Genomic DNA, 27,169 nt, shown 5'->3' with positions numbered 1-27,169 from the left:
TTCCCCATACAGCAAAACACTTTGTAGACCATACCTCTTCTTAAAATTTTCAAACCAGCCTTTATTTGAAATAAGACCACGCGACAGTGGTACGAGGCTGCGGTTCATCTTAATTTTTTTTCGCCAGGAGCTAAGCTATCCAAAAAGGTCATGGCTTTGCTTCTAATCATGTTGGTATGCAGAGGTATCTTCTCCGTATAGTCCGAGATCCAGACCTATGCGGAATTTTCCGTCTTCTTTCTTAATGTAACTTAGGGTAGATTCATTTATGATGCTTTAGATAACGTCGGATCCAGACCTATGTGGAATTTTCCGTCTTCTTCTTTCTTAATGTAACTTAGGGTAGATTCATTTATGATGCTTTAGATAACGTCGGATGACTAGGGGGCATTTTCAACAGTGATTCTTTCAGCGCCGAAGAATAAGCGATGTCCTGACTTCCGCCATATTTCATCTTCTGTCTTCCGCTCGAGAGTTTCAGTGTGGATTTTGACATTTTTATTATTTTTTTCCCAATATTTACCGTATATTTTGCATATAAGCCATACCCTTATAATTTCCTAAAAATCGTTGAATTTTACAATTTCTCTCGTATAGGATGTCCCCTCATTCACAATGTTCACCTCCATATTCATGGTTTTAATAGGGAGTACAAATGTGTTACTTTGAAGGGAAAATGTTAAAAAAAATCATCGCATTGCTACACGCGTTTGGACAGTCGGATAGCGTTTAACTACCTGTAAAAGGTAACATGGTGGCGCCATAAGCAAGCAATGGCAGGCATACGTGAGTTTTTCACATTTTATGCAAGTAGTTTTTTTTTCTTGAATAGACGTCAATATGAAATTTATTTAGCAATTTTTCTGTATATCTTTTCTCAATTTTGAAATAAACGACCGCATCAGCCGAATTATAGTTTTGTCTTTGTCACCTTGCTGCTTTGAAGATGCCAAGTCTTCTTTAATTTGTGCATATATTAGCCGGATCCTTGATTCAGTCAGCTTTTTTTTCAGTTAAAAATACAGCTTTTATACAAGAAAATTTGGTAACTTCAAAAAAATAATAACGTGATGTACTGAAGTTACGAATGTTGTTGTAGCCTCAAAGGATCACAATAGAAGCAAATAGTAGCCCACCAAGTTGTACGGGTTTATCTATTATGTGAACACAAAGCTTCACAAAATCAGTCAAATGGATCAAATCAATAAATCTTTATAATCATTATCATACTGTTTGAATAATGGAACACGGTAAACTTTAAACTGTTTATGTTCATCTCAACGATATTAACTCCTGCTTTTCAATCCAAGATTGAAAAAAACAACTACCTCAAAATACCAACAGCTAGCTTCAAAATTAAATAAATAATTAGATAAAAATAATTAAACAAATAAAAGCACTGGAAGTCACATGGTGCAAAACCGGGGGAAATGGAGTATCTCATCTTTCAAAAATAACTAACTGCTGTACTAACTTTCAGAAAACTTATTAAAAAAATGTCTGAAAATGTCATTTCATTTAATAGTTTTGATCAAAAATTAAAACTTTAGATCATACCACTTCATCAGTGAATCATATCAATAAAAATTGGTCAAATCCTGTTTGTATGTTGCCACACTCACAGAGAAAAGCTGATAAAACATTAATTCACTATAAAGGACCATGCATATATCACTTCCCTTAGCGAATGATGGTAGCTTTTTTTCTCCAGCAAGTCCTGTTTGGACTTCCCTCCAATTAGCCTGACATCCTCCCTCAAGACATGTTCTTACTACAAAGGATTTATTCAAGGTTGCTGGGAATGAATTGGCACTTGTTGGTCCACAATGTTGAAACCATTGAAAGCCATTGTATCCAGATCCTTATGTTGTATTTGGTAGAGGCTGCTTTGCAGATTTGGGATGTACCTACATAGAGAATGTTAAAGTGGCCTGCTGTCAGTCAGTTTGCCTCACAGTCAGTCAGTTTGCCTCACAGTACAGGGCCATGTGGACATTGAGAAAATTGTGCAAAAAACAACACTTGCATGAATCTTTGATACAAGAGCATTTTGTTCTTAAGTCAAATTGTAACAGAATAAAATCCAGGGTTGTTGTCCAAATACCCCTCAATCCGAGATGGATTATTTTTGATAATTGATTAAGTCTATATTGATTCTTTTTGTCTGGTTGTTTACTTCAGTTTCAGGATTTGGTTTACTTTTTGTACCATGATTTCTCTTACTCCTTTTTCAGGGTCCTCCTGGACGAGCAGGCTTTCCGGTAACTTGTCTTTTTATTTTTAACATCTGTCTTTACATTGCATGAGTGCATAGCAACCATTGTGGTTTTTCCTCTCTTTATTCACACTTTATTAAGCAGATTATATACTAAAATATACACTATATATATATATATATATATATATATATATATATATATATATATATATATATATATATATATATATATATATATATATATATATATATATATATATATATATATATATATATATATATATATATATATATATATATATATATATATATATATATATATATATATATATATATATATATATATATATATATATATATATATATATATATATATATATATATATATATATATATATATATATATATATATATATATATATATCCTTATTCACCACGTCCGAAGAATGCAGAGTGCACATCAATGCAGATGCTGCATCCATCATCCTATTTATCTTTTGATCCACTCTTCCCTCACTCATGAACAATACCCATATGGGTTACATGGGCATACAAACACGACTTGCAAAAAAACCTGCAAGTTGAAAGCACCGCGTGCGCCAAGACCGATGCGGTCATCTATTTCAAAATAAAGAAAAGATATAGAGATAAAACACTAAACAAAATACATTTAAAATTCATGAAAAAAACTACATCTTGCACAAAACGCAAAACTTTCCTGTCACTGCTCGCTCGGAGAATCTTAGTGAGGTTGGGGCGCAGCCATCTTCGCAAAATCAGGGCATGGCCATCTTAGGAAGGTCGAGGCGCAGCAAACTTAGTGAGGTTGGGGCGCTGCCATCTACATTTTTTTTTCGCCAGAAGCGAAGCCTTGATTTTGAAATGAAACAAAGTTTCACCTTGATTTTATTTCTTGTTCAAAAGTGACAACTATTGAAGTAAAATGAACCATCGAAAGAATTGAGATATTTTGACATTAGAAGCATTATGGCTGCCACAACATCGTAAATTTCTGGTGATACAATTATAATTTCTGTAATTAGAAAGCATAAGGTTGTCATCAAGATAGACTTATTTCTTTTGTTCCATACAGTATCTCAGAAATACCACTTCATGAATTTTCTTAAGATTTTCCTTTCAAAGTAACACATTTGTACTTTCTATTGAAACCATGAATAAGGAGGTGCAAATTGGGAATAAGGGGGCGGCTTATACGCGAGGAATTATAAAATTCAAAAATTTCAGGGCAACTTTCAGGGTGCGTCTTTTACGCACGGACGACTTATATGAAAGTAAATACGGTAAACAGCTCCACTTGGGGAAGGACCTCATCCCTAACCCGGAGAGGGCATTCCACTTTTTTCAAACTGGGGACAATGGTCTCAGATTTGGAGGAGCTGATTCTCATCCCTATGGCGGGCCAGTGGATGAGTGGTTTGCACGTTGGCCTCGGAGTAGGGGACCTGAGTTCAAATCCAGGTCGGTCCACCTGTGTGGAGTTTGCATGGTCACCTATGTGGCTTTTCTCCGGGTACTCTGTTTTCCTCCCACACCCAAAGACATGCATGGTAGGCTGATTGGACACTCTAAATTGCCCCTAGGTATAAGTGGGAGCATGAATGGTTGTTTGTCTCCTTGTGCCCTGCAATTGGCTGGCCACCAATTCAGGGTGTCCCCCGCCTCTGCCCCGTAGTCTGCTAGGATAGGCTCCAGCACCCCCTGAGACCCTAGTGAGGATAGAGCAGTTCAGAAAATGAGAGATGATTATCGTCCCGACCATTTCACACTGCAAATCGTTCCAGTGAAAATTTGAAATCATGGCTTTTTGAAGCCAACAGAACCACATCTGCAAAAAGCAGAGATATAAAATTGAGGCCACCAAATTGAACCTACTCAGTGCTATGGCTGCGTCTAGATATTCTGTACATAAAAGATATGAACACAATGGGGGGTATAGGGCAGCCTCGGTGGAGTCCAACATGGTGTTCATGAATGTCAATCCACGGCAGGCTCAGAAGTCTAACCATAGAACCCCATTCTTCCCAAACATGCCCCTCCAGTTCTCACTATCATTGGCTACATCAGCATTGAAATCTCCCAGGAGTATGAGGGAGTCCCCAGAAAGAGCACTCTCAATCACCCCTTCCAAGGACTCCAAAAAAAGTGGTTACTCTGCGTTGCCATTAGGTGCAGACGCGCAAACAACAATCAGGTCCCATCACCCTACCCGAAGCCTGAAGGATAGATAATACACATATATACCGTTGTGGTCAAAATTTTACATATCAATTGTGAAGAACATAATGTCATGCTTTCTTGAGTTTACAGTTATTTCTATAACTCTGATTGTTCTCTGATAGAGTGATTGGAACAGATACTTCTTTGTCACAAAAAGCATTCATGAAATTTGGTTCTTTTATGACTTTATTATGGGTGAACAGAAAAAAAAGTGATCAAATCTGCTGGGTCAAAAATATACATACAGCAGTGCTAGTATTTGGTTACATGTCCCTTGGCCGTTTTCACTTCAGTTAGGCGCTTTGGGTAGCCATCCACAAGCTTCTGGCAAGCTTCTGGTTGAATCTTTGACTACTCCTCTTAACAGAATTGGTGCAGTTCAGTTAAATTTGATGGCTTTCTGACATCGACTTGTTTCTTCAGCATTTTTTCAATGGGGTGTAAGTCAGGACTGTGGTAAGGCCATTCGAAAACCTTCTAGCCAGTTGTAGCGATTCCATTACCACTTTTGATGTGTGTTCGGGGTCATTGTCCTGTTGGAACACCTAACTGGACCCAAGATCCCATCTTTGGGCTGATGAAGTTTGGTTATCTTGAAGAATTTGAAGATAATCCTCTTTCGTCATTATCCCATTTACTCTCTGTAAAGCACCTGTTCCGTTGGCAGCATAACAGCCCCACAGCATAGTCCTACCACCACCGTGCTTGACAGTAGGCATGGTGTTCTTAGGGTTAAAGGCATAATCTTTTCTCCTCCAAACATATTGCTGGGCATTGTGGCCAACAGCTCAATTTTTATTTTGTATGACCACAGAACTTTCCTCTTCTTATCTTTGTCCAAGTGATCAGCAGCAAATTTTAGTCGAGCCGTATGGTGGCGCTTTTAAAGCAATGGCTTCCTTCTTGCACAGCAGCCTCTCAGTCCATAGAGATGCAAAACACGCTTGAGTGTGGACACTGACACCTGTGTTCCAGCAGCTTCTAATTCTTGGCAGATCTGCTTTTTGGTGATTCTCGGTTGAATCTTTACCCTCCTGACCAATTTTGTCTCAGCAGGAGGTGATAGCTTGCGTTTTCTTCCTGATCTTAGCAGTGACAAAACTGTGCCATGCACTTTATACTGAAAAACAATTGTTTGCACTGTTGCTATTGGGACCTGCAGCTGCTTTGAATTAATAAAGTCATAAAAGAACCAAACTTCATGAATGTATTTGTGACAAAGAAGTATCTGTTCCAATTACCCTATCAGAGAAAAATCAGAGTTGTAGAAAAAACAGGAAACTCAAGACAGCCATGACATTTTGTGTGTATATACATATATATATATATATATATATATATATATATATATATATATATATATATATATATATATATATATATATATATATATATATATATATATATATATATATATATATATATATATATATATATATATATATATATATATATATATATATATATATATATATATATATATATATATATATATATATATATATATATATATATATATATATATATATATATATATATATATATATATATATATATATATATATATATATATATATATATATATATATATATATATATATATATATATATATATATATATATATATATATATATATACATATATATACGTATATATATTTTTTCTTTCTTTTTTTTTCCGGGTGTCTCCCCACCTTTTTGCATGTGACTGGTGTGTTTCTTCCCAGGGCTTTAAAGGACAAGCAGGGGGAAAGGTAAGTTTAGGTCATTAGATACTATATTTATGTGGATGTAATTCTTACTGTCACTTGCTAGCTTGGTTTGACACCATCCTATCTGTTGCAGGGGCCTTTTGCGCCACCGTCTTTAGTTCGCGAACCAAAAAAGAACCCAAAATTGCAAAAGAGCGTTTTTTTAGGACAATTTAGTTATTGTTTATAATGTTGATAACAAGTATAGCTGAGTACAAGACAGTTAAATGAAATCATTTCAACCAGTGATGGAAAAGTGCAGATTCAAATTAGCATTTAACACAGGACACGCTTTCCCACATTGGAAATTCTTTGCAGTATGATATATTATTGTCTCACTCCATTACTGAAAGCTCGCTGTGTTCTGATTTAAACCTCACAAAACAAAAAGCAGGCGTCCCGTTCTGAAGACGGAATGTATTTTTCATTGAGCATTTTATGAAATGACACTCGATACCCCAATTTTCCAACCCTGTTCTTGCCTTGTGTTTAACAAGTCTAGGGAGCAGCTAGAATGTTGTCCAAAACCATACCGAAAATGGTCATCTTATCACCTCACGCAATCATATTTATCTGCTACTGTAAATTAGGACATGCTATTGTCCAGATCTTGCTAGATTCTCTCGCCGAAGGTATCATATTAGCTTTGGGATTTTGTGTTTACCTAATTTGCCATTATACTAGAAAAATGACCGGCTTGAATGGTTAGTCTGTCAGCCTCACAACTCTGGGGTCCTGGGTAGGTCCACCTGTGTGGACTGTGCATGTTCTTCCCGCGCCTGTATGGGCTTTTTACGGGTACTCCGGTTTCCTCCCACATCCCAAAAACATGCATGGTAAGCTGATTGTACACTCTACATTGCTACTAGGTATGGGTGTGAGTGCGAATGGTTGTCTGTCTCCTTGTGCCTTGCGATCTGTTAGCCACCGATAGATACCATTTCGTCATATTCCTCAAAATCTGCGGTGCTCAAACTTTTTAGCTCATAGATCACCTTATCAAGGAGCCAACTTTAGGCGAACTACCCCTTTTTTTCCAGGCCAATTACCAAGTTTAGCAGTTACGATGCCTGCTGATGGTGGTGAAAACCCAAAGTAGTGTAGGCAGCTAGTAAACATGCTTGGACACGCGATGGTGCTGTTTCCTAGCTCAAGTCCCATATCAAATTTGATTTATTTTGATGCTTTGGCATGATTGAACTGCTGAATTGCTTCTCATATCATATCTGTACATTTGCCCTGATTTATTTGAAGTGCTGAGCTTCTTCTGTATCATACCTGTACATAAATATATACACGTTTGCTGTGCTACGCGTCTAACTGAAATTGTCCTTTCTCAGCTAAACCATTTTTCAAAAGACAATTTTTATAGTGCAACAACTGTCTTTTGGTTCTAAATAAGCTTTGTCGGGACCCCCTGCTTGTATGTTCTAATCCCGGCGTCACCAATTCCAATCCTCGGGGGTACCTATCGAGTCTTTTTTCCATATCTCCCTTCTCCAACACACCTGACTCAAATATCCAGGCTCGTTATCAAGCTTCTGGAGAGCTTGCTGATGAGTTGGTCATTAGATTCAGGTGAGTTTAAGGAGAAGGGCATGGAAAACAGACTGTATATGGGGCAGTAGAGCACAAGAGTTGGTGACCCCTGTTTTAATCCAAACTGTTTGAACATTCCAGAAATATCAACATCGAGATTTATTTCAAGCAGAGACTAGATTACAAAATGACTGTGTTCGACTGCATTACAAACATATCCATATTTTGTATATTTTAAACTTTTTCTATATAACTGTTTTGCTATACCATAGTTTGTCCTGCAATTGACTTAACAGTTGAGTACCTCACTTCTTTCACAAAGTCAGCAGGGGTCAGCTACAGTTAACAAGTGGAAAATCAATGTACATATTGTAAGGGTTTGCGCTTTTAGCAGGAGAGAATGACCTGCATATTTCTCGTTTTAAGATGATGAATACAGTAAAAAAAAACTTAATATGAGACATCATGACTTATTAAATACTACATTTTGATTTCCAAACTATTGAATATTTCAACTTTTTAATTTATAAATTATAGCTTATCTGTTTAACAGTCTTACTGTTACTGTCCTTTATTTTCTAGGGAGTCCCAGGAGAACCAGGTCTTTCTATTATTGGACCAAGAGGACCTCCTGTAAGTTTTCTTTTCTTATCCTATTCTGTTGTTATAAATCTTTTCAATAATACCAATTCAATCATTATTTTAAAAAAGCAACAACTGAGTGATCAAATTCATGAACTAAGATCGCAAAGATGGTTCCCTAAACGTCTCATCAGCAGAAAGCCAAGGAGCACACTTACCTCAGAACCTACGGGCAGCATTAAGTCTGCAGTTGATTAGATCTAATTAGTTGTCACTTAGACAAAAAAATAAATGACTATTGGACTCTGACGATTGAGGAATATACATTCTTTGAATATAATTACCAAATTTCATTCTAACCTATCCACAAATAATAGCCTTAGCTATATTTTCTAGGGTCGCCCAGTGGTGCGAGTGGTTAGCACTTCGGACTCACAGTGGGAGACCTGGGTTCAAATGCAGGTTGGTCCACCTATGTGGGGTTTGCATGGCCGCCCCGGGCCTGAGTGGGTTTTCTCTGGGTACTCTGGCTTCCTCCCATATTCTAAAGACATGCATGGTAGGCTGATTGGACACTTTAAATTGTCTCCTTGTGCCCTGTGATTGGCTGGCCACCAATTCTGGGTTTCCCCTGCGTCTGGCGCGAAGTCAGCTGAGGTAGGCTCGACCCTAGAGTAGATAAAGCGGTTCAAAAATGAAATGAGATGAGAGAGATGAGATATATTTCCACCTCCTCAAACCCCCACGACCCTAATGAGGATAAAGGTCTTTTGGTCCCTTTTGGTCGCCAGTCAAACGATGACAGAGAGTTTACTGTTGAAGCCAGCTCTCAAAATTATATTCGTGAGAGAGAGAGAGTTTAATATCTAAGAGAGAAACTTTAATATCTAAGTACTGTTTAATATCTAAGTACATTTGATCGGTGACCAAAAAGGACCAAAAGACCGGCGACCAAAAGACCGGCGACCAAGAGACCGGCGACCAAAAGACCGGCGACCAAAAGACCGGCGACCAAAAGACCGGCGACCAAAAGACCGGCGACCAAAAGACCGGCGACCAAAAGACCGGCGACCAAAAGACCGGCGACCAAAAGACCGGCGACCAAAAGACCGGCGACCAAAAGACCGGCGACCAAAAGACCGGCGACCAAAAGACCGGCGACCAAAAGACCGGCGACCAAAAGACCGGCGACCAAAAGACCGGCGACCAAAAGACCGGCGACCAAAAGACCGGCGACCAAAAGACCGGCGACCAAAAGACCGGCGACCAAAAGACCGGCGACCAAAAGACCGGCGACTGAAAGACCGGCGACCAAAAGACCGGCGACCAAAAGACCGGCGACCAAAAGACCGGCGACCAAAAGACCGGCGACCAAAAGACCGGCGACCAAAAGACCGGCGGCCAAAAGACCGGCGGCCAAAAGACCGGCGACCAAAAGACCGGCGACCAAATGTCCGGTCACGAGCCCAACCAAGACCGGTTGCGTCTGTATTTTTATTCTTATTGTTGTTAATATTGTTGTTGTTGTCGCTGTCCTTGTCTTTGTTGTTGTTGTTGTCTTTATTATTATTATTGCCATTACTATTGGGTGGTGAGAGTGGTTGGCGTGTTGGCTTCACAGCTCTGGGGTCCTTGGTACAAACCCGGGTCACATCTATCTGTGTGGAGTTTGTATGTTCTCTCTGGGCCTGCGTGGGTTACCCCCTGGTACTCTGGTTTCCTACCACATTCCAAAAACATGCATGGTGGGCTAATTGACCCTTTAAATTGCCCCATAAATATGGGTGGGAGTGTGCATTTTTGTCTGTCTCCGTCCAATCTGGACATTGTTAGGCTCTTGTATTTCCTGGCATCTGGGTAATGGAGCTCAGGTTTATATTGGCTGGACTAATTTATCTATTCAAAACTGGATTGAATGGCCTCCTAATGACAAAATGAGTGTATGGAATTACAGACAATAGCAAAATTATTCAATTATTCATTTGGTTTGAATGTTTAATTTGGTCGTAATTCAAACAATCTAAATAAGGCAACAAGTCCAACTAAAAGTCAATGCCAGTTTTCCAAACTCAAATTGATTATTGTTATTGAGATTATTTTACAATTAACTTTAAATTAATTTTGAGGAGTTGCCTATGCAATAATGTTACTCTCTTCTGCATTTCAGAGCAAAACCAAAATTCAAAACCACCTTAAAGTAGAATGGCCATCTGTTTTTGTTATTAGTGTTACTCTATATCTTTGTGTGTGCCCGATCTTCCTGGATGGTAAATAGGCCCCTTTGATGAATAACAGTCTATAAAGGAAGTTTCTCACAATAGCAGCCAAGTCCAGATCACAGAAGGCCAAACATCCACTAATGCTTAGAAGATGGTTTACCACAGGGAAAGGATATTGTGAGGGAATCACAGTTAAGCAAAGTGCATATTTTAAATCTTAAAATGACTTTCCATGACACTTTAAAATCTAACCGTGTCTATGAATTAGTTTTCAAAAACAGTGTTCCTTGTCCAATTGTTTCAACAGAGCATACAAAGTATTAAGTATTTAATTCTGTTTACTGTCAATGTACAGTGTTCCCTCGGTTATCGCGGTTAATGGGGACCGGGACCACCCGCAATAAGTGAATTTCCGCGAAGTATGGATGCCCCTTCAAAAATGCTTAATTTGAATTTTATTTATTTATTTTTTTACCCCCCGTATACAGTACACCATATAGAATACAGGTAGAGAGAGTGAAATTCATGTTATAACAAAAAACACTGTAAAATGTGTTGTCTCAATGTAATATTTGTATTTATTTTTTCCCCAAAAATCCGCGAAGCTCTGAGTCCGCTGTGGCTGAACCGCAAAGTAGCGAGGGAACACTGTATACGTATAGGGAGTTTAACTTGATATGGAACAGTACAATTCAATCAATCAAAAGTGGTTAGTGACTTTTGATATTGAGAATCGGACAGCACAACTAAAAACAACTGTTAAAAACACAAGTTGTCTTATAGGTAGGTAGAAGACTATTTCTCCACTCCAGCTATTCAGCTTGACGTAAATAACTATTCAATAATATAAAAGAAAATACACGAAAGATGACTAAATCAATAAACTTTTTTTGTCTCTTCAGGGTCAACCTGGAACAAGAGGATTTCCAGGCTTTCCGGTAAGTAAAATATTTTTAGACATAAATTGTGTCCAATATTCACTAATAAATATCATTTTATAATAGGGTCCAATTGGGCTGGATGGCAAACATGTGAGTTTATGAGAAATCTCCTCGAGATCATAAACCTCACTTAGAAAATATTCATTCCTAACTGTACTGTTCCCATAGGGGCAGAACGGGCCTAAGGGTGACATGGTAAGCATTTTTTTTAAATGTAATATTATATTGGAAACGTTATTTCACCATTATTCACCGATTTGGAAGGGAAGTTTACACTTTTTGGCCCGGAGATTTAATTTTCTATCACGGTCCTGGGCGGGGGGCTCCGAAGAAGGCACAAAAACAGCTTAGATCGTGGCGATTTCTCTTTATTGTAATGACAGAGCGAATGGACAAGGAAATCAGACCCGTGAAGGCCGTGGGATAGTCCAAGACAAATGTACAAAATCCATGGGGCGGCAAACGAGTAAAAACGAGACAATGTTCAGGCCCAAAACAAATCAACAGCCTGGGTCAAATCATACTGTCCTGTGATCGACTCAATGAGCACCCTATACTTGGAGTGTTCCACCAGCCCATTGTACATTTTTTAGGAAAATGGAGTACCCAGAGAAAACCCACACAGGCACAGGTAGAACATGCAAATTCCACATAGGAAGGTCGGCACCCACTGAGGACTTAAAACCCCCAATCTGACAACTGTGAGGTGGATGTTTTCACCAATCTTCCAACGTGTCACCTTGAAATAACAACTATTGAAATCATTTTGCTTAATTCTTCATAATTCCCAATGATTAAATTGTCTTTCTAATGGGTGGGTGACTATTAGACATACATACTACTGCTTTCCAAGAGTAGTATTGGTGTGGTGACCTCTATGGATTGTGATATACATGTCTAGCCTCAGATCCCTTCCTTGTATTATATTTATCATGCTTGTGCTGCACCCGGCAGCTTATGCCAGAGGGATACAAAGTAAACATGTTTGCTCAAAAATTCATTTATGTGAAACCAGATTTAAGACATTTGGTGATGTCTTTCAGGGTCAGCGTGGTCTTAAAGGACTTCCTGTAAGTCATGAATACCTACATCTCAAAACACTTTTGCTCAGGAGAAAAAAGAACAAATAATGTTGCCTTGTTTTCTCACTTAGGGAGAACCAGGAACCAAAGGAGAGAAGGTGAGCAATAGTTTGTATAGTTTGTTTCTCCAATGCAGTAAATGAATGTGCATGTGTATTCTTCCTGCCCTCAGATAGTTGGTATAGGCTTCCGCAACAACATATTTAGAATACACAAAACATAAAAGATAAAGAATAAATTAATATATGTACACCAGCGGCAGGCTGTGAATTTCAAACCGATGCGATCAGTGCTCTCTCTGAATCAATCCAACACACAAACACGCATCTGGAAGCAGCGCAAACCTGGAGAAAAGCAATGAAAGGAAGCTCACAGACAATTTGGAATTATTTAATAAGTATTCATGGAAAAAACATGAATAAATTCAGTCTGTGATTCAGATATCTTTTTTAGGCCAGCAGAGAAGGACTTGCAAGCCTTGAAGGTCCACCACTGATCTACACATACTGTTTTTACTCCTCAAACAGTATAAACTTAAAATGATGACTGAGGTCTGAAATTTCTGCACACCGTTTACATGATAATTTTCACACATTCCTCTTCCATGTTTTAATATTTGCCCCTGACAAAAACACAGGTAAAATATGTCCCCGAAACAAAAGTCGCCAATTGTTTTTGCTGTCCTGAGATAGTCTGGATAATAAGCTCGAGCTACTGGAAATTAACTTTATTTGGAGTAAATTGATAATTGCCCATTGGAATAATTTTAAAAATGAAGCCAGATAGGATATCTTTTATCACAGTTTTAGCATTGTGTAATTTCATATGACTCATTCTCAGATACAAAAAGTACTAATTGTGGAATTCATCATTTGGTATGATTATGAATTTACTTTGCAATAATCATATCTACTTAATCCATTTTATTTCCTCCAGGGTGTCTGTGGCGACTATACACATCGGGTAAGAAAGCTATTTTTTTTGTGTGATAAAAATTTTAATTATTTCGAATGACTGCATGTATTAACTGTTTATTTCCACATCTGATAATGTAATCTTTCACAGTATATTTTTGTAATTGTGAATAGGAATGCCAAACAGAATATTTACGTTGCAAGAAGAGAAACTGAAAGAAAGCCATATATAAAAGTAAAAAGTAGCTCAATGATGGGTAACACATGAAAGTAGTTCAGTAGTTATTTGGATTGCCATCAAGTGAATTGGACGTTTTGAGACCAAAGAAGGTATTTACCAGCAGTCTGCTGGGGCGTGTAGTTGGAGAATATAACGACCTGTTTGAGGCTGTGCCGAGAAAAATATTTTAGTGGAGAGACTTTTAGATCCATATATTCAGCAGATGAAAAAGTATACTTTGGAAATGAGTCCAAATAAAATAAATGTAAAACTGTCATACACATGACAGATTAGGTACAATCTGGAAGCACTTAACTATACAGAATTCTAAGCACTAATGGAAGACATTTTTTTTCTTTCTGTGTCCTTTCAAATAAATATTACATAACACAGCCACCGGAGAGGAAGTGCGTTTATGATAGCAACCCTGGATATAGTTAAATAGCTAGTACATATATTCAAATGTCACACAGTAGCAGTTTTCATCCATGTTTTTCACCAAGCGGTACAGTACAATTATAAAAAATAAAAAAGCCTGGCTTGTGCTACTGTAAGTGAACCAAACGTCAGCAGAAGTAGTACTATGTAGTAAAGAAGATAATAACAACATTTATTTCAATTTTTCCATGTGCTTTTTTATAAGATAGGTTTGAATGTTCTTTTTTTCTTCTAAATTGTATTGATCTCCTTTCTCGCTGATATAGTGACATTCAAATCCTTTGTTTATCATTCTGTTGTACAATGTATTCCAATGGCGGTCCATGCATTTTTGTCGTAGCGCCTTCAACAGGTAAAATCCACTTCCTAGCAGCATTTAATGATTAAATACAAATACTGGAGCTTTTCAGATATTACAACTGGGCCAGGTGGATGATTTCCCCGGGAAAAGACAGCGATGGACGTCAATGGCAAAATGGCAAAAGTTGCACTAAAATGGGCTAAAATCCACTTCCTAGCAGCATTTATTGATTAAATACAAATACTGTAGATTTTCGGACATTACAACTGGGCCAGGCGGATGATTTCCCCGGGAAAAGACAGCAATGGACTTCAATGTCAAAATGGCAAAAATTGCACTAAAATGGGGTAAAATCCACTTTCTAGCAGCATTTAGTGATTAAATACAAACACAGGAGCTTAAATACAAACAGTGGGGCTTTTCAGATATCAGGACTCGGCCCACAATTAAAATATTATTTAGGAATATAGCCATATTTTACTCAACAAAAATAATTTTTAACTGTTCACAATATCCATCCTGCTTTCTTTCTTCCTTCTTTTATATCGCCATCAAAGCTAATGCTGAAAATCCAGCCAGTCCTGTCATATTTCTGCCATAGTCCGTCTTGAAAATGGCTTTAAATCAACACAACAATATATGTGCTTGTGCAGCTCGCTCCAGATACAGTTTGTTAGCTTTGGCTAGTCCACTTTATCACAAGCCAATCATAATTGGTGAAAGCGATGACGTATCCCTACTGCTTCATTCCTAGTGTATGAGGGTCGAACTAATTTATTTTATAGGCCACATTGGAGTCATTCTTTCTTATGGACAGCTTTTAAGTCTGCCTACCAGGACTGTCAGATTTAAACAACATTGAACGCAATGAATATTGCGTTCAATGTTGCATAATAAATATATATATTTATTTGTTCATCTTCATTTTTTTCCGCTTATCAGAGGTTGGGTCGCACAGGCAGGAGCTTCACCAGGGAAGCCCAAACCTCCTTCTCCTCAGCCACTCCATCCATCTTTTTTTGGGATCATTCCTAAGCATCCCCAGTGTGTCTTAGGTCAGCCCCCGTGGCCTCTTCTCGGTTAAACATGCCCAGAACACCTCACCAGGAGGCATCCAGGAGGCATCCTAATCAGATGCCCAACCCAACTAATCTGACTCATATCAATGCAGAGGAGCAGCAGCTCTACACCGAGCCAATCCCGGATGACCGAGCTTCTCACCTTATCTCTTCACATCCTGCAGAGGAAGCTCAATAGACGTTCCCAGGGAGTTTGAGAAGTCGGATTCCCCTATAGTTCGAACACACCCTCCGGTCCCCCTTTTTAAAAAGGAGAACCACCATGCCAGTCTACCAAACCAAAGGCACTGTCCCCCGATGTCCATGCGATGTTGCAGAGTTATTTCAACCAATAGCACCCAGAGCCTTTAGAAACTCTGGACAGACCTCATCCACCCCCGAGGACTTGCTACCGAGGAGTTTTTTTTTACCACCTCAGTGATTTCAACCCTAAAAACTCCCCAGACTTTGCCTCCTCACAGGAAGCATGTCGGTGAAGATGAGTAAGTCCTTAAAGTATTCGGTTCACCAATTCCCAACATCCCGAGGAAAGGTCAGAAGCACTCTTTACCCACACTATACCACTGTGTTGATAGTGCTCCACTTTCCCCTCCAGTGTAATTTGACCGCTGAAGAAAAATGGCACGACATTCATTATAAAAGGCCTGAGGATTCCAAGATATTGCTTTCTCCTGTTTTGTTACGCGTGAGTTTCCCTTCACGCACATTACCACGTGTATAGAGCCAACACTGAGCCTTTTCCAGCTTTGTTTGGATTATGAATCATCGCTTAAAATGACTCCTAAGCGTTCTGTGGAAGAATTATTGCCGAAGCCACCGCTGCCTCCCAGTTGTGGAGCAAAGTCTTAGGCTGAAAAGCGGAGCAACGCGGTGTGCCCTGCGACCCGTCTCCGGCCGGAACAGGCAGCGACATGGAACATGGAAGAGTCCCACAACATAACTGATGATAATGGTTTTGTAAGAGGATGTCATCCCGGACATTCTTGTTAAAAAATGAATTGAAAGCGTTAATGTTCACACAGATCGCCGGACACTCGTCTGCATGGGGATGATGCTGGCTGGCTTCATAGTAAAGCCAACCTTAATCAACAAGATTGAACATCCTCATGCTTTAAAAATCAAGAATAAAACCTTGCTGCTGGTCTACTGAATGAGCAACCGGAAAGCCTCGATCACGAAAGCCTTCACAAACTGTTTCATCCCGAAAGCGAAGCTGTACCTTTCTGAAAAGACTTCAAAACTGAAAAGATTCATACTCCCATTACCTCGTTTTTTTTTTTAACTAATTTCAACTATTTTCAATGTGAGTACAGTATTTAAAGTATTTATTTTTTTAAACAGACCTTATATTTAGATGTTAAGACATTATAGTCTTTTCATATGCTTATAACTGTAATATTTATTAAATACACTTCTTGATAATTGTACTTGTGTACTTGTATTTTTTTATAGGCACAAATACATCATCTGGTACGTAGTAATAATAGGGGTGACCCCACTGCACGGCTTTTCGATTATCGCGGCCATGTCTGCTCTACATTTTCCGCACTAAACGAGGGATTGGTGTACTACTATTTAGAATCCACTTTGACTTCATTTGTGTTCATTTCACATAATGCAAATCTGAATAGGGAGAAACAAAGCAGTGGGATAACAAAACATGCCCACTTTTCTCCTTTCAGTCTCCATATATGTACAGTAGTAGATATTTCCATAGAAAATGTTTAAATTAGTCATGTCAGTACTGCCATCTCTTAAACTTGTATTTGATCATGCTAATCATTTCAACAGAAGCGACGTATTGTACAGCCCTGTGCTGGATTGTTGTCCACAGTAAGTCTCTATGCTACACTGTAACCGAACTGCAAGGCTCTCTGTGCGGCATGATTGGCACACATCTGATCGCTACTCAACTGCAATCTAGGGGTCTGGGGATTAGAAGGTTTCTCCAAAAACTATTGCTCAAAAAGAATATTTCATGATTTGTAAGTAAGTAAGTAGTACATTATATTAGTTGAAAATTGCATTAATTCTTAAACATAACAGACACTGTATATCAGGGGTGCTCAAACATTTTTTCTCTAAGATCTACTTTCAAGGAGCCAGCTTTCCCCAATTTACTTTTTGTTTCCAGGCCACTGACAAAGCTCAGCAGTCATGTATGCTGATCACCAAACACAGTGTGGACAAGTAGTAATAATTATTGAATGAGAAATAGTGTTGTTTCCTGGGTCAAGTCCTATAACAAATTTTACTCCATACATTTATTCAATAGGTTGATGAAATCTTACTGTCATATGATCAATCGATGTATTGAGCACCTCTGCTGTATGCAAATTAGCATTCCAGGCCCAGAGTTTGCTGTGACTTTCCAACGTTGACTTTGTTTCTTATGTCTCCCATCATTCCTGGCATTTCAATTTAATGTTGGATTGTATTTCTTTGTTTTCCTTTGATTATCCCCTCTTCAACCTCTTGGTCTACCCTCTTTCCTTCCCGTGACCTCCTGGTGACCTTTGCCCTGTGACCTTTTTTGCACTGTTGGCCACCTGTACATTGCTTCCCCTCGGCAGATGTTGCCTATCACCGTGCGCAACATGCCCTCTATAAGCCCTCTAACCCTAAAACGCCTCAAGGTACAATTCTTTCTTTTCCCAATCTTGCTGTATTAACCAAATGCTGTAGTTGCTATTGCTAATGAATATTGAAACATTTTACAGGCTAAAGGTCTTTTCTGTCCCTCATAGTTATATTCGTAAAAGTATAATAATATTGTATTCATTTTCTGTAATACTGTGTCTTCAAATTATTATTCATTTATTAGTTTATTTATTTATTCAGTTTTTTTTTTAAATATATTTATTGATTATTTATTTTTTGAATTGTATTTATTGAATTTAATTGAATGATTTTTATTGTCATTATACAAATACAATGAGATTTAAAGTTCCACCAGAGAGTGCACCAATACAACAACAAAGTACTCCAAGTGAAATCAGCAGAGCAGAAAGGCCTTGTTCCATCTGAAGTTCCAGGGTTTTGAACAGGTTCAAAAACAAGTTGATGAAGGCGCACCACTCACTGAGTCTAAGGACCTCGTCTCTGTGGGCCACTTCATTATCCTCTGTGATCATCCCCACTACCACTGTATCGTCCGCAAATTTCACAATTATTTTCCTAGGGTGCGTGGGTCAGCAGTTGTGTGTAGAGCGAGTAGAGTAGTGAACTCAGCACACAGCCTTGGGGCTGGATCTTATTCCAGCAGACTTTGGGCCAAAGGCAGGGGACACCCTGAATTGGTGGTCAGCCGATCGCAGAGCACAAGGAGACAGACACTACACACACTCAGCCTTGGGGCATTTTATAGTGTGCAATCAGTCTACCATGCATGATTTTGGAATGTTGGAGGAAACTGGAGTACCCGGAGAAAACCCTCACAGGCCTAGAGAGAACATGCAAACTCCACACGGAATATCCAACCTTAATTTGAACCCAGCACCCAGAGCTTTGAGGTCCACGTGCTAACCACTCAAGCCGCTGGGCCACCTGTCGGTTCACTAGAAAGTGCTTAATCCAGGAGCGGGTGGAAGGTGGGAGTCACAGTATGGCCAAATTGGGGATAAGAATGTCCGGTCTTGTGGTCTTAAAGGCTGAGCTGTAGTCGATAAAGAGCATCTGACATAGCTCTCTCTTTTCCCCCAGCCCCCAATAGTGTAGATGCTGCTAGTACTAAACAGTACACAAATAGAATTGCAAAGTAAGCGGCCTGGTCGTCATCCAGGGTTGAGGGTTCGTTCCCAAATCGGTCCTCAATGTGCGGAATTTACATGTCATCCCAGGGCTAGTTTTTAACATGGATGAGACTAGCCTTTTTTGGGAACGTATGCCTTCGTGGACAATCTTATTCAAAGATGAACTACAATGTGCGGATCATTAACAAACCTTAATCGGCAAGTTTGACTGACCCCATCCTTTAAAAAACAAGAACAAAGCCTGTGTACTGGATGAGCAACCAGAAAGCCTGGATCAAAAAAGTCTTCACAATGGACTAGTTCTTAGACTGTTTCCTCCCAAAGGAAAAGTTGTACCTCAGGCTGCCCTTCAAATTCTGGACTGTGCAGGAGCGACTTGGACTGAAACTCCAATTAATCAGATTTTTTAAAATTCATATCAAGCAGTAGAGGAACTACTTTTACTGTAAATACAGTATTTAAAGTGTTTAATTTTTTATGTATAGATTATATTTAGATATTAATACATTAGTCTTCATATGTTTATAGCTAGTATTTGATAAATGCACTTCATGATAATTGTACGTAAAAATTATGGTAGTAAAAATAGAGGTGATCCTTTGCGCTTTTTCGATTATCACGGCCAGGTCTGGTCTCCGTTTTCCGCAATATTTGAGGAATTACTCTGGAAGTTATTCACTGTGGATTGCAACTTTCAACTAAACAGGACAGGAAACGTTTGTGCTAATAAAATTGGTCTAAAATGGGCTTAAAATGCATCATTGCCTTTGACTTTAAGGCAGACTGTGAGAACTGTTTTGATTTCCCAAAATATCTAAAAAATATTTACACGGATGATTCCCCACGTCCAAGAAGAGACCTTCAGTCTTTCTATTTTAATAGCTTGCTTTGCACCCCAGCTAACCTCCAAATGCGCAATCCGATGCGACAGTATTTGTTTTGTGGTGTGAGATTGTTGTACTGTGGTGGCCAATAGGATGAGACACTTTCCACTATGGAAGATTTTAACCCAATGTCTTTCAGCAGGGTGAGCAAGGTGTGCAGGGGCCCCCAGGACCACCAGGTCCTCCTGGTCTTCCAGGAAACCCAGGTCTGAATGGCGCTAGTGGCTCACCGGTGAGTAGAGTATGAACCTAAAAACCAGAAAACACTTAAACTACACACCCACCTCACATTAAGAGGGTGCGACGGTGATTTGCCTGTCTCTGATTGTGGGTGGGGGAGTGTTGTCGTGCCTGGATGGACAGCACAGCAATTTCTGTCTCCAGAGACGGGAACAAGGAGGGTTGGTATCTCAGGGAACATTGGAACGGGACAGACTGGAAAAGGCATTGGCGTGAGAGTTGTGGGCGTATTCCTGCCAGAGCAGTTGGTCGCTCTAGGTAGTCGGCTGAGCATGGGTGGTGCATTGGAGTGCTGCCTCCAGCCGCAGGTTAGTTCGCTCACATTGTCAGTTCGTTTGAGTATGAGAACTGGAGGAAAGGCTCACCGTAAAGTTCAGCGCTGAAGAGAAAGCAAACCAGACACGGGAGGTGAATAGGGGACCCAGGTGCAGAGGGAACACATGCTGCACGATTATGACTCCAGTCTCACGGAATGAAGGGAACTTGCAGAGTGTGACGAAATATGCAGCCTTGGAAAATTGATCAACTATAGTCAGAATGACTGTGTTGGCCTGAGACGTAGGGTGGCCTGTGACGAAGTCAACAGCAATGTGTGACAAAGGACGGTAGTGGATGGACTAGGCCAGAAGTCGGCTTGGTGGAAGACATACTGCAGGGACACACGAGGCAGGCTGATACAAATGAAAGGGAAACCAGGGACACAAGAGGCGAGATGCACACATCATCCATACAGCACACACAAGGAACACATGCGCGAAGTTGGCATAGAAGGAGCCTTTAATCCAGCCTCTTTCCTACTCGGTGCTAGCCTACAACAAAGCGGAAAACAGCCAATGGGGTAGCTGATCCTGGCTCAGTTCGTGTTGTATGTGAGACCCTGTTGCCCAAACACCAGGCTGCACTGAACAAGGATAGCCCTACATGCACTAAGTTCGCCATTATACGGGACCGGCGGTGGGATTAATGGTTCGCGGAGCGGCGGTTACTGCGTGAGTTGGTGTGGCTGAGGTAGGTTGTGTCCTCTATGAATGTGGCAACGGCATGAACTGTGCCTGCAGTGAACTGTGCCTGCAGTAAATATAGTGACTGGGAAATATGACATACCTGCATCAATAGGAAATGAATTGCCTAAGTATGATGATCCATGAGTGGTGGTGCGAATCCATACATCCAACACAAGGTTGACGTGGAGTATTTCTGTTTATTGAGAGTGTTCCAGGAGCGGGCAAAGGTACAGAGGGAGCATTGTAAACGAGTCATTTGACATTGTGTGGTGGTCGATAGCTGAGAGGTCTGTAAAGAGGTCCAGAGCAAAGTTACCAGGTGCAGAGTCGTAATCGTCATTGTGGTAATGTCCGGGGTCGTTGGTCCTAAAGCAAATCAAGAGGTCAAAGATCAGGCAAGCGAAACAACGAAGTAGCGCGATAAGGTATTTAACAGTAAACTGTGTAAAACAATCCAATGATGTGGTCAAGCTCGGTTGGCCTAAATAGTTCATTGACAACTGATGAGAGACACCTGGCACCGCTTGGCCTTGTGATTGGCTGGCAGGCTCAACCACCCACCCGGCTGGCCCTGGGCCTGACATATATACTCTACTTTCAAGATATTTGACAAATAATAATAATTTGCTTTCAGGGTACACCAGGGCAACCAGGAAAACCCGGAAAAGACCCAAGGGTGAGCTTTGATGTAGTCAATTATTTCGTTTTCTGAAGTGACATTTTTGTGTTAATAATTATAATACATTTTGTTTTCAGCTGCAGCTCTTACCAGGACTGAAGGTAAAAACAAACAAACAAAACCTGAGCCTCTGAGTAAAAAAAAAAATGAAAAGAAAACAACCATTAGTGTTCTCTGACCTTAGTGTTGAGCAAAATTGTTAGTAACATTACTTTGAATGGAATTGTGAGTCAGTATACAGCAGCTGTTGTCTCTGTATTTGTTGATGTTGAAATGTCCTTTCAGGGTGAGCCAGGTATAGCAGGACAGAAAGTGAGCTCCATTTTTAAATTTCATCTCTACAATACCTTTTGCATATAGTACTTGAGTGTTTGATAGGATGAAAACTGATTGCTTTTTCTGTGTCTTTCTCTACAGGGTGATCGAGGGGATATTGGTGCAACAGGTCCTGGGGGCCTTAAGGTACACAGACTTCATTTTATTCCTGTTGAATTACAATTAATTAGGTAATGACTTATTATGAAATGACTGCATCTTTTTGCAGAAAATTATCTAAAAAAAACATAGGACAGTCATCCTTCACCACTTTGTGGCTTCAACATTTGTGTCTTCTGTACATTGCGTTTTTTATATTAAGTATTCATATTAAAAATGTTGATAAAAATAAAAGAATTCACGGTGCAACTTGCAAGCAGAAGACAGTGAATGAAAAACGGCTGTAATCAGAGCATCGCTTCTTCGGTGCTAAGTTGGGTGGCACTCCGCACCGAAGACGAAGCAAAATGTCATCGTAGAAGAATGACGCGCCGATAACATAAAAGGTTGAGAACATAACCATCTTCTTTGTGCGCCAAAAACCTCTCACAAAAGCTCCTCCTGTTGACCCACCTGAAAATTCCACCGATGATCCAAAGGCTCTCGAATCTGACAAAGAGGAATTGGACACAAGTTCCAAATAACGTGTTTTTTATTGAGTACAAAATTTAAAGTATTTACAATTATTACATATTAATTCATTCAGCTTCCATTCCACCCATCCTCAAAGGGTTGCATTTTTTTAAAATGATTTAGCATTTACCTCTTAGCAGACATTTTTTCATAAAATAAAAATACGAGAACATTGAAAATATATTTAATAACCGCGAATACAAAAAGTTTGATTTGACACAAAAAAATCTATTGTAGTCACAATTATAATATTAGATTTGAAGATAAAATGTATATGCTCATTGGCATTACGGCAATTTTTGAGTCATTTAATTATTTTTTAAACTGTATAATTGGTTACCATTGAGTATACATTTACTACACATTACATTTTTAAAAAAAAACTTTCTCTTCATGGAAAATGTCCACACCGCGCATTCTCGTAAAGGCCACGAGGGTTTGCTAGAGCCTATCCCAGCTTTATTCAGGCGACAGGAAGGGAAGCACACCTTATTCTGGTCGGCAGTGAGTTGTAGCGAACAACAGACAGACAACCATCCGCGCTCACAATCATACCACCACCAGCAGGAATTAAGCACGCACATTTCCACAACAAAGTCAGGTGACTGGAAACTCTACACACTGCAATATACTGAAGCTGCGTAGTCATGAAGGATGACAGTAGAATTCTAAACATTTCCTGAACTTCAAAAGTAATCAAAATGAAGTAAAACAGTACGGAAAAGTTACAGAACAAAAATATACAATGTCCAAACGGCAACCAAACACTTTCGGTGCAACTATAGTGGACCTCTTCATACAAATTGGATTGGATTGGATGATTTTATTGATCCCGTATTCGGGAAATGTCATTGTGGCAGTAGCAAGAGGGTGATTAGACAGAAAAGCAAAAGCACAAAGTACAAAGCAAATCAAAGTAAACGGAATCATTAAGACATAAAAGCAGCAAAAACACAAAACGAGCAAGAGTGGACAGAGCTACCGCCGCCACCGGCTGCCACTTGCACAGCGCCATTTTGGTTGCGGTAGCTTAAAAACTGATACAGACTCAAAAAACGTTGTAAAGTTGGGCAAAAACTGGAACCAAACTGAAACAATCCTCGATATTGACTGAAAGTCAGTGTGGAGGTGGGGAAAAAAGAGCCAACCCGGGAGTAGAAGAGTTTCAAAATGTCAGACAAAATTTGAATTAAGTTGTGTTAGGTTCGATTAAACTTATTTTTGAGTGTGTTTTCATCGTAATCCAAGTTCATTTCAAATTTTTTATGTTATGAAACGAGCGTGTTGCCGTGCAATCCCCCCTCCGTCTCTCTCGCCCCCCCTTCCCAAATCCGTATAATTTTAATACAATTAAACACATTTTAGTCATATTAAACCACTAGTTATGTGTTACTTTATTAATAGACGGCAAATTAAAACAAATATAACATTTTTTCCAATCCAATATCGTGTTTTTTTTTTCAGAGGGTTGGAACGAATTAATTTGTTTTTAGTTCATTTCAATGGGAGACGTTCGTTTGAGTTACGAGAAAAACGACATACAAGCTCAGTCCCGGAACGAGTTAAGATCGTATAATATAGGGATGATAATCACAAATAAGAATCGAAGGCAGATAAAAAGCATCATTGGGGTGCAGCTCCCTCCTAGGCAATGGGAGGCCAGCGACCAAAGGGAGAGAGAGCAATTCCATCACGGAAATTTCAAAATAGTAAAAAAAAGGGACTGCAAGATTATTTAATTTGGACGGCTTTTTTTAAGAATTGTGTTTTTAACATAAAAATGTTGTCTGTGTGTACCGTGAGACAAAATGTTCCGATTGAGCATTTTCGTAACCTGAATATTTTTTGTATCAAAAGATGTCCGTAAGTACTGGTATCACTCTACTTAGGTGTGACTTAAAGTGGTAATCAAAATGCACTGAAAATCTATTACAGGGTGACAAGGGTAGCCAGGGAAACCAGGTGAGAACATTATTGTTTTTTAAGGTGCGTAAACTTTGAAAAGGTGATAAGGTATCAAATTGATTTGATTGTCATTATGCTAATCACCTCCTAGGGGAAGACAGGCCTTGAAGGCCCAGCTGGACCAAGAGTAAGTATTGCATTCCAGCACAATGCAATTCCTCCTTTAAAATATACGTTATTGATCAATACATTAAAAACGAAATAAAATGTATATTACGTAATAGGGCCCTCCAGGTCCGACTGGTGGACCAGGAAAAGATGAAATCCCCAATAATGAAAATGTATGTTCCAATTATTTCATTTTATTTGTCCAATATACTAAAACATTATTCTAAAATATCCTTTAAAATTATTTTTAACTAAAATTTGCCTTACAGGATATCCGGAACATACATCTGATGGTAAGATTGTATTGTAAATTATCAACAAATATAAGCATGAATTATGATTAGATAAATGACTTCTCCCAACCAACATTTAGGGCCCGCCTGGATTACCTGGACCTCCTGGGGTTCCTGGACACACTGGAACTAAAGTAAAAATATTTAATTACATATTGGAAACAGAAAATAAATTATTATTGTTTTTGTAAATATCATTATTTGTTTTTAATACGAGTGGCCCGGTGGAGCGGGTGGTTAGTATGTCGGCTTCACAGCTCTGGGGTCCTGGGTTCAAATCCAGGTCGGTCCACCTGTTTGGAGTTTGCATGTTCTCCCCGGGCCTGCATGGGTTTCCTGCCACATTCTATAAAACTTGAATGGTAGGCAGATTCTAAAAGAATGCCCTTGGGCATGGGTGTGAATGTGCATGGTTGTCCATCTTCTCATGCCCTGTGATTGGCTGGCCACCGATTCAGGGTGTACCCCGCCTCTGGCCCAAAGTCATCTGGGATAGGCTCCAGCACCCCCACAACCCCAATGAGGATAAAGCGGTTCAGAAAATGAGAGACCAGAGTTTGTGATTTCGCACACAGCCATAAAATATTTTAAATAATAGTATAGATGGCCCGGTGTTAAGCACGTCGGCCTCACTTTTGTGGGTTTGAGGGTTCGATCCCAGGTTGGTCCTCACAGTGTGGAATGTACACGTTTTCCCCGGGCTTGTATGAGTTTTCTCTGGATACGCTTTCCTCCCACACCCCAAAAATGCATGGTAGGCTGGTTGAACACTACATTGCCCCAACGTGTTAACATGAATCGTTGTAGGTCTCCTTCTGCCCTGCGATTGGCTGTCCACCGGTTCAAGGTTTTCCCTGCCTGGTTCCCTGAGTTGGGATAGGTTCCACACACCCTGCAATCAGTTTGAGGATAAGCAGTCAAAAAAATGAATGAATGAATAAATAACATTATACATTATCAACTGAAGAGCAGATTTTTTAACAAAAAACGTTACAAATTACATACATTTTTTGGTGGTTGTCTCGTGATAAACTTAAAGAAAGTATGTTATGAAATTACACTTTCAATTGGGGTGTAAATGTTTCAATCTCTATGTCTGGTTTGTCCAGTTTTGTGCTTTCTTAGTGATAGCTACATAATTTTATCATTAGGGTGAAGTTGGCCTCACAGGTCCCCCTGGTCATGATGGAGAGAAGGTAAGACAACTCATGTTACCTTAATGTATTACCTTAAATATTTTCCATTGCGCCCCACAATAGGGACAATTAAATATTTCACGCCACCCCCCAACCAAAAAATAGTATAACAGTTATACCTTGAGTTACGAGCTTAAACCATCCTGGGACCGAGCTCGTATGTCAATTTACTCGTATCTCAAAGAAATGTTTTCCATTAAAAAATATTAAATTTAAAATCAATTTGTCTCCTCTAAAAAAAAACATTAAAAAAACAGTTTATTTCAATGGAAAAACATTTGTAACGAAGTGACAAATAACTAGAGGACATGATGTTTAATACTAAAATGAGACATTATTCAGTACAATGTAGAGTTCGTGCATGGGGCAGAGGGAGAGGGTGGGGGAAGTGGAGGAGGAGAGGGAGAGAGAGAGAGGGGGGAGAGTTGACAGATGCGCTCGTAACATAAGATAAACTTTAAATTTAATTTATAAATCATCTTAGATTACTGTACACATTTGTTTGAAGTTTTAATCTTACCTAGCTGTCTTGTATGCTCGTATCTCAAAATTTGTCTCAAGGCAAATATTTGCATAAT

General features: G+C 39.3%; 1 protein-coding gene across 1 annotated transcript in view; it reads left to right on the top strand.

Moving 5' to 3' along the window:
• Window positions 1-2,240: 2,240 nt before the first annotated feature.
• col13a1 (collagen, type XIII, alpha 1) overlaps window positions 2,241-27,169 on the top strand; it is a 36,963-nt gene continuing 12,034 nt past the window's right edge. The window contains exons 1-21 of the mRNA XM_077730000.1: window positions 2,241-2,261; window positions 6,184-6,210; window positions 8,329-8,379; window positions 11,450-11,485; window positions 11,552-11,578; window positions 11,657-11,683; window positions 12,532-12,558; window positions 12,642-12,668; window positions 13,507-13,533; window positions 18,096-18,158; window positions 20,298-20,390; window positions 22,037-22,078; window positions 22,159-22,182; window positions 22,367-22,393; window positions 22,499-22,543; window positions 24,965-24,991; window positions 25,086-25,121; window positions 25,219-25,275; window positions 25,372-25,395; window positions 25,476-25,529; window positions 26,547-26,591. Coding sequence (XP_077586126.1) covers window positions 11,681-11,683; window positions 12,532-12,558; window positions 12,642-12,668; window positions 13,507-13,533; window positions 18,096-18,158; window positions 20,298-20,390; window positions 22,037-22,078; window positions 22,159-22,182; window positions 22,367-22,393; window positions 22,499-22,543; window positions 24,965-24,991; window positions 25,086-25,121; window positions 25,219-25,275; window positions 25,372-25,395; window positions 25,476-25,529; window positions 26,547-26,591 — 621 coding nt within the window. The 5' untranslated portion in view covers window positions 2,241-2,261; window positions 6,184-6,210; window positions 8,329-8,379; ... (1 more) ...; window positions 11,552-11,578; window positions 11,657-11,680. The remainder of the gene's footprint in view (window positions 2,262-6,183; window positions 6,211-8,328; window positions 8,380-11,449; window positions 11,486-11,551; window positions 11,579-11,656; window positions 11,684-12,531; window positions 12,559-12,641; window positions 12,669-13,506; window positions 13,534-18,095; window positions 18,159-20,297; window positions 20,391-22,036; window positions 22,079-22,158; window positions 22,183-22,366; window positions 22,394-22,498; window positions 22,544-24,964; window positions 24,992-25,085; window positions 25,122-25,218; window positions 25,276-25,371; window positions 25,396-25,475; window positions 25,530-26,546; window positions 26,592-27,169) is intronic.

The sequence above is a fragment of the Stigmatopora nigra genome, chromosome 12 (assembly GCF_051989575.1).
Source record: "Stigmatopora nigra isolate UIUO_SnigA chromosome 12, RoL_Snig_1.1, whole genome shotgun sequence".
NCBI classification, from domain to species: domain Eukaryota; kingdom Metazoa; phylum Chordata; class Actinopteri; order Syngnathiformes; family Syngnathidae; genus Stigmatopora; species Stigmatopora nigra.
The sequence above is the reverse complement of the archived record's forward strand: the minus strand, read 5'-3'. Positions and strand labels throughout refer to the sequence as shown.